Source organism: Aethalodelphis obliquidens, unplaced genomic scaffold (assembly GCF_003676395.1).
Source record: "Aethalodelphis obliquidens isolate GAN/ISIS:26980383/991018 unplaced genomic scaffold, ASM367639v1 scaffold657, whole genome shotgun sequence".
Classification (NCBI taxonomy): Eukaryota; Metazoa; Chordata; class Mammalia; order Artiodactyla; family Delphinidae; genus Aethalodelphis; species Aethalodelphis obliquidens.
The window spans coordinates 1-7856 of NW_020838568.1; the positions used below are offsets into that span (position 1 = coordinate 1).

The 7856-nt window shown below is 45.2% G+C and overlaps 1 protein-coding gene across 1 annotated transcript in view; it reads right to left on the bottom strand.

Annotated features, from left to right (window-relative positions):
* Positions 1–7078: 7078 nt before the first annotated feature.
* LOC113616859 (serum basic protease inhibitor-like) overlaps positions 7079–7856 on the bottom strand; it is a gene marked incomplete at its 3' end in the record, with an annotated part of 3867 nt that continues 3089 nt past the window's right edge. Inside the window, exon 2 of the mRNA XM_027100239.1 lies at positions 7079–7268. Within this exon, the coding sequence (XP_026956040.1) occupies positions 7079–7268 (190 nt within the window). The remainder of the gene's footprint in view (positions 7269–7856) is intronic.

A 7856-nucleotide genomic window follows, 5' to 3' on the forward strand; every position in this document is an offset into this window, starting at 1 on the left:
CAAGGCGGGAACATCACAGGGGTTGTATTCTGGATAAAGACCAGTGATCCCAGCACTGTGGGACCCCAGTCATATCTCTGCTTCTAATCCTCAGTTTTTCCCTCTGAAAAATGAGAATCTTGGAATCCATGCTATCTAGGGCCCCTTTGTGAAATGGATGGAATGCACCTGGGGCAGGCAGAAGATGTTTATCTGTTTGTGATGCTGTGCCCTGTGAGAGGTACATTCATATCCAGACATGGGTGGCCACTTTCTGGCTGTGCGATATAACAGCACCTCACTTTTTGGAGGTACGTAGTCTTCCTCCTTCCTTATTTTAAATTTTATATATTTATTTGGCCTGGTCGCGCAGCACGTGGGATATAGTTCCCCAATCAGGGATTTAACCCGCACCCCCTGCATTGGAAGCGCAGAGACTTAACCACTGCACCGCCAGGGGAGTTCCTTAGTCTTCCTCTTTAAAAGAGGTGTCATGAGTACTGGGTTTTTAGGATTATTTTAAAGATTGAAAGGAAAAGCATAAACCAGAGCTTGCAATCTGGCTAGAATATATAAGTATTTTTAGCCAAATAGTACATTTTATAATTTTGAAACATTTGCCAAAATTTAACAGTGGGGGATTTCATATAAAAGAGAATTTCTGGCATTGTTGGGAAGGTAAATGATTTGGCAACACAGTCCTGCAATTTAACAAGAGCCGTGAGTCTCAAACTTGAGTGAAAATCAGAATCACTTAGCCAGGCGTTCAGACACAGATTTGAGATCTCCACCCGCAGAGTTTTGATCAGTAGGACAGGGGCGGGACCTGAGTTTCTGCATCAAACAGGTTTCTGGGGCTGCTGATGGTACCGCTCAAGGGACCACACTTTGAAAAACATGAACTAAGCTAAGTAGAGCTGCTCTCTTCTCACGAGGAGAGCGTTCTCTCCAGTTTCCATAATCCCCACCATGCCTTATTGTCCCCCCAGCCCCACTCCCACTCCAAATATTTCCATCCACATCAATCACCTGACCTGGAAGGAATTCAAATTTGTGACCCCTGGGGTGGGCTCACAGTAAGTGTCCAGTAAAAGGTAGCTTGTTCTTATTTAACAATCTTCCGAACTAAGTATTATTATTCCTATTTTACAGATGAAGCAACTGAAATTCAGCTAAGGGAAAATGACTTCCTGAAGCAAAAACAGCAGAAAATAGAAAGAAGACACTTGACAAAAACTGTTAGTCATGTGGCCCCAGTTATTTCAATATTACAAATACACAAACAACACACAGGCAAATATATCTGATATTAACATAGATGAGGCATCAAAGATTGCAGACGTGACTTCATGAGAGTAAAATCATTTTTATCAAGAAAAGGAAGAAGGGAAATAGAAAACAGAAGAAGGAAAGGTTAAAAGAGGAGGAGACATGAGTCAGTTGTAGACATGCCCACCTTAAGGTGACAGTAAACAAGTGACATTGAAGACCTGAGGAACAAGGATTATGCCTTTCAACATACAATGGAGCATTCCCCTCTTGGACTGTTGGACCCATTCAAACTCCCTTCTCTCCATGGAAACTTCTCTCTCTCAGTATATGGGCTATTTTGTTGCTTTGTCACCTAGCATCTCTTTGTCCTTTTCCTGATAGTGTAGCTGATTTTCCTTGAGGAATGACTCTTCCTCCACCCAGGACTGGTGGGATTGGGCCGCCTGTCAATCAAAGTGCCTGCCTTACCCCCAGACCAAGAGTGGCCAATCAGATGCTCTCCCTGGAATTTAACCTTGATCAATGAATCCCAAAAGACCTACAAATGGAGGTCATTCAGAGGTGGCCTGGGAAGACCTTAGTTCTTCCTTGTTTACCATCCTTTCCAAGCTGGGACCTTTTAGCACTCCCCTCAGTCCGTGAGCTGAACTAAATCAATTAGTGCTATGGGTGCCAACAGAAGAGTCCAAAAGGATCTCACTTAAGGGTACAATCAGGAAGGGAGAATGGATGCCACTACATCCCCACACCGTTGCCACAAATTCCTTCTCTGCTCCCAATAGCCAGAGTCAGTTTCTGTTGCTCATAACCAGCGAGATCTGCTGCCTTTACCAGGGTCACCACCAAGTTCCGCATTTTTCTATCCAGTGGCCTTTTCTCAGCCATCCTCCTCCTCTAACTCACAGGTAAGTCCCTCATGGCATAAATGCGAACAAAATTCTTTACCAAAATTTGTTTCCACTTGGTCTCAGTACACACAAAAAAATAATAATGAAAAGCAAAGGTTCCCCATTTGAAGAACTTTGAATATCTTCTGGTGAATCTCCGGGGCTTTTGAATGCACAGATCTCCAACGTCTTTCAAGGAAAATCATGGGAGACAGAGAGTGTTGAGTTTGAATCCCAGCACCTGCCAGTATTGGTTATGTGACCTTGGAGAAGGGCTGAAACCTCTGAGCTTCAGCTTGTATCACTCTCAAACAGAAGCAAAACTTATTAAAATTGTTGCAATATTGAGAGATTAGGATGTATGTGCAGGGCTTGGCACATAGTAGGTTGTCAATAAGTGGTAACGGATGTTTTATATTATGAATTCTACCTCTCTCAGAGTTACTTAGACATTCTCATCCACTCAGTTACTTTTACCAACACATCGCGACAGGGAACTGCCTCTGCTACTTTCACCCTCTGAGCTACTAGCAATACTTCCACCTTCTCTGAGCCTCAGTTTCCTTCTATGTAAATGGAAGGATGACTCCCTCTCTATGGACACAATTCAAGATCTATATGTGCTCACAAATGTATAATGCTAGCAAATTGATTAGGTCACACTGCTAGTAAATTGGCAGAGCCAGAGTTTGAAGCCATGGACTCTGATCAAAGGTTTCAGTCATCACATATTTTATCCCTAATAAACATTTCATGAACAAGGGAATGAATGAATCAATGTCTGCTCAACATCTTTGCCTAAGTGTTCTAGAAGCACCATGGACTCAACGTTGACCAAACTGAATTTATTGTCTTTCCTTCTAAAGACTTGCTTCCCCTACCTTCCCCCAGAAGGCTGAGTGTTGTCCTTCATTCTACCTTTTTCTCACCCACCATGAGCAATCTCATAGCAAAGCCTGTTGGTTGTACCTCCTCAGTTCTCAGCTGAAAGTTCACTTCAGAATAAGATGAAGACACCTGATCATAGAACTGCCCCACTGCCTGACAGCATCCATACTGAGCAAGCCAGCTTCCTCAAACTCTCCTGCAAGTAACCTCATGGAAACCCACAAATTTTAAGTCCTTCAAACAACCTCTTAATGAGATGCCATATCATTCATTGTCCCTTGCTGCAGTGAGTAATAAACCCAACTCGTTCGGTTTGTAAGTGGACTGTTTCTAGTGGTCTGTGGTTGGAAACATTGACAGGTATAAGCCTTTTTCCTTATTGTGTAATTATTGTCTCCCCACATAAGCAGGCTTCCTGCTTCTGCCTGCTGGGACTAAATGCCCAGTAACAGCACTTCTCAATGATCCCCTGCAAACCACCCCCCACTCTGATCTCTCCACCAGTGGTTTTGGGATTGGAGGACCTCAGTTTGCATCCCACCTCTCCCTTTTCCTAACTTTGTGACCTGGGGCCAGAAATCTGCCAGAGCCCCTTGTCATCAGGTACCACATGAGACCCGTGCTGCCCACGTCGTGAGGTTGCTGAGGAAGCAGTGGAGGCAACAGACATATATTCTGTCTCCCTGCAACGTCAAAGTCCTTGTAATAAGAACAATAGTGAGCTATATGACAGTTAACACTTAGCCCCTTTGATCAGGGGTTATAATAAAGGCAAGGTGGGGTGGGAAAAGGGAAGAACAGGGGTAAGGTCAATCACTGAAGCAAGAGGGTTTTTGGTTACCTCTGACAAAGAAGGAGACCTATTTGGAAGAGAGACTGTGGCTCTCCTCTGGCACTGGGAGAACTTCATGAGGGTGGACTTCTAGAAGGGGACACTTTAGCAATCAATGCTATTTGTTCCTTTACTACAGTCGACAGCACATTTAAAAAGCAGTCAGGAACCAAGGAAACTAAACCTCTATGTGCTTCTAGAAAATTTGCTTTTGTAAGTGGTGTGCAGAGAACTTTAGCAGCCTAACCAACATGGTCCTCAAAAGGGCCCAAACCTGGGGATTTCTTAAGGCACATACCATCATCCTCTTTTACAGAGAAAGAATCTGTGGCTCAGAGAGGTGAAGTGACTTGCCCAAGATCACACAGCAACATAGTGAGTTACTGAAGTCAATCTCTTTTCATGAATACCAAGTCATTTCCCCATTCACTGTTATAAATTAATAATTATTAAATAAATATATTTATAGTAGTACTCTTACCGTTATCTGATTACACATTCACTAAAAGGTTACTCTGCCAATACTTGTACAAAGCATTTAACAAATATCATATCTTTTTAACTGTCATCTTTATGTCAAGTTTATGAGATTGATAGAGAAAGAGAAATGCAGCCTCTGAGTTCTAAGACCTGACCTGACGTCACAGTGCGCCTTACGTTCTCCTACTCAACAGCACTATTTCAGAAACCTTCAACATCAGACAAGGTCATTCTGTGTGCATGATGGATCAAGACAAAAATAGGACATTCGGTAATGATGTTTGAACACAGACAAAAAGAGGTCAATTATACAAACCACCAAAATATCCAAGCATCCCCCTGTATTGAGTGACTGCTACGTCTTTACCAAGTACAGCTGTAACCTCTAGCTAGTCTTCCCTTCTTAGAGTTAAGATACCCATTCAGAGAAATGCCCCACTTCCTGAGAGCATCCATCCAGAGCAGAGTCAGCTTCCTGAAACACACACCCCCGCCAACCAAATCACCTAACACAAGCCCTCATCCTGTAAGTTCTATCTAACATTCTCTTAATGAGATATCATATTGTCTTCCAAGGTGATTCTTATTCCTTGCTGCAGTGAGTAATAAACCCAACTAGTTCAACTAGGAAAGGGAGTGTTTCTAGGTGTCTCTGGCTAGTTAAAAAGTAGAAGCTAGGGCTTCCCTGGTGGCGCAGTGGTTGAGAGTCCGCCTGCCGATGCAGGGGACGTGGGTACGTGCCCCGGTCCGGGAAGATCCCACATGCCGCGGAGCGGCTGGGCCCGTGAGCCATGGCCGCTGAGCCTGCGCGTCCGGAGCCTGTGCTCCGCAGCGGGAGAGGCCACAACAGTGAGAGGCCCGCGTACCGCCAAAAAAAAAAAAAAAAAAAAAAAGTACAAGCTAGAGACGTCTCTGGCTAGTTAAAAAGTACAAGCATTATCCTTATTTTATAATTAAAGAAAGTAAAGCTCAGAGATGTTGGGAAATTTGCCCAAGACTATAAGGAAGTGAGTAACGGAATCAGCGCCATCTGCGTCCTTGTTTATTTGAATACTATGCTTGCTGTGGTCCCCGTGCCTCCCTTTCCTCATCTGCAGTGAAGCAGATACTCTCGGTTCTCCAAAGGTGCCTGCGGCCCACATCTTCCCAGAGGCAGGAGCGTGAAAACATTGTCAAAGTCGCTCTACTTGGGAGAGGTGGGACCTGCTGTGTTACAAAACTCATACGGCAGCTAAGTGACATCTCCGTGTCACTGCTTCCGCCCTTGAAGGATTCTTAGGATGATTAACAGAAGAATGCAGGCAAAATGTTAACACAGAGCCAGGCACACTGAAAGGGCAGTTGCCCTTCTTTAACTGAAGTAAGAAGCCCCTCCCCACACGTGACCTCAGGCAAGGGGATTCCTACTGCAAATGGACAACTGAGTCACAGACTCCTTTCTTTGTTCTTCTGAGAGTCCAGGAGAGCAACCTCTACACCCAGATTTGACCTGGCCCAAGAAGTAAAGAAAGAAGCTTTCATGCTGAGGTGTCTCTCACCCGGGTTTTAGTGTCGCTTGGGGTGGCCATTCAGAGGTAGATGGTGCTGTAATGGGGGTGCTTCCTATACCTGGCAGGGCCCAGTGTGAGGACAGGAAAAGGGGAGGTGCCGGCTGCTCTGCAGAAGAGTGCGAAGGACCCGCATCTCCGTGGCTCCTAGTGATGAAGGTTCTTAGGGGCAAACCACAGAATCCACTCCAGTTAGTTTAATTTGAATTTACTGGAATATAAGCCAGACTGTTTGAAGCGACAGAAGGAAAATGTACAACATCACTGCAAGGGAAAGGGGCTTCTTTATTGAAAAGACCTCTGCCACCACTGATACTGAGAACTGGATGCCAGAATTTCCACCTTGGCCACCCGCAAGGAGAGCAGTGATGGTGGGGTGGGGGATGAAGTGAGGATGTGGCTTGAGACAAGAATCCTGACATGAGGAATGTGCTCTTGCATTCACTCCTTCCTTCCTTAAATACTTATGGACCATCTCCTCTATGCCAGGACCTGTGCTAAGTGCTAGGGATAAAGGGAAGACTTGTTCTCATGGTGCTTAGAATCCACTGGATGAGACAGAACTAAGGCAAGTAGACCCATGGGGGAAGGAGAGAGGCAGGGCTCTGCTGAGGAGGGTGGGGTTGAGACGGACTCAGAAGAGATCACACTGTTTCAGAAGCAGCCACAGCCCAGCCCCGCGTGGCTCCTCCTTGACTTCAGGGTTTCGGGGTGGTACAGTTCGCAGGTCCTCTGCAAAAAGAAAGGAACTTGCTGATTGACATCTCTGAAGCCCCAGACCTGGACACCGCTGACCTTGACAGATCCTAGACTTTCCCAGAAATATGCAACCACAGTCCACCCAGGACCAGAATGACCAACAAGAAGGAAGTGAGTTTTTCAAGCCTAGGTGGGGAGCTCAGGAGCACTGCAGACATGCTCTGTAGGGTGGCTGACTCAGTGTTCCCAACTGAGAAAAGGGGAGCATGTGAGGAAGCTCAGATTCTCATGACGGGACTTCTAGGGTGACCTTCTGCCAAGCTGGCCCGTGGAGGATGTGCTCAGTGTGCGGTTTCACAGGACACTGAGCCACTTGTCCTGGGAGGCAGCGAGGAGGAAAGACACTGTGCAGGTGTGAATGGTGGGTGGCCCCCTGAGCACCATCTCTTTTTCTCAGCCCTTCCCCTCCCACACTGTCCTGCCCCCTTCCTTACCCGTGGGTCACCACAGGACCACCGCAGGTCTTCATGCAGTCCTCTGGCGTCAGGAAGTTGTTCTTCCCTTGGCAGCCTCTGTATATAAACATGTCGCAGTGCCCGGACTTGGCGTTGTAGAAGTACCTGACCTTCCGGGCCCTGCAGGGACCCGTGTGATGAGGTTCCAGGCAGAAGGCAGGCTGAGAACCTTATGGGATGGGAGGGGCTATGGGTCAGTTATGAGGACCGTCATCGCAGTTTGGTCTACAATGTCAACAACTGAAACCACCAGTGTGTCTTGCAATAGAGAATGTTAGCGTTATGGGGACGGGTCAAATTGAAAAGGCCATTTGACAACCTGCTTTCTGGGGTATTATTATTAATGTTCCTAGGTGTGACATGATATGGTAAACATGCACAAATTGATATCTCCTACATGAAATATTTTAAGATTAATTGGTATGATACCTTGGATTAGGTTCCAAAAACTCTACCAAAAAAGAATAAAAAACGGCAGACAAGGTAAAAAATATTCGTCATATGTCAGTAATTATTGGTACCTGGGTTTTATAAGACTCTTCTCTGCATTACTTGTATGGTAAAGAGTTTCCACCATCAATAAAAAAGTGTGAAGGAATCAGGCTGTAATGGAGAAAGGCATGAAGAACACATACCAGGGTGTTCTCTTTTGTTATGGCACAGGGACTCCCTAAATTGAATATTGACGCTATATTGATACTGTGACTTATAATAAGCAATATATATATATATATATATATATATATATATATATATA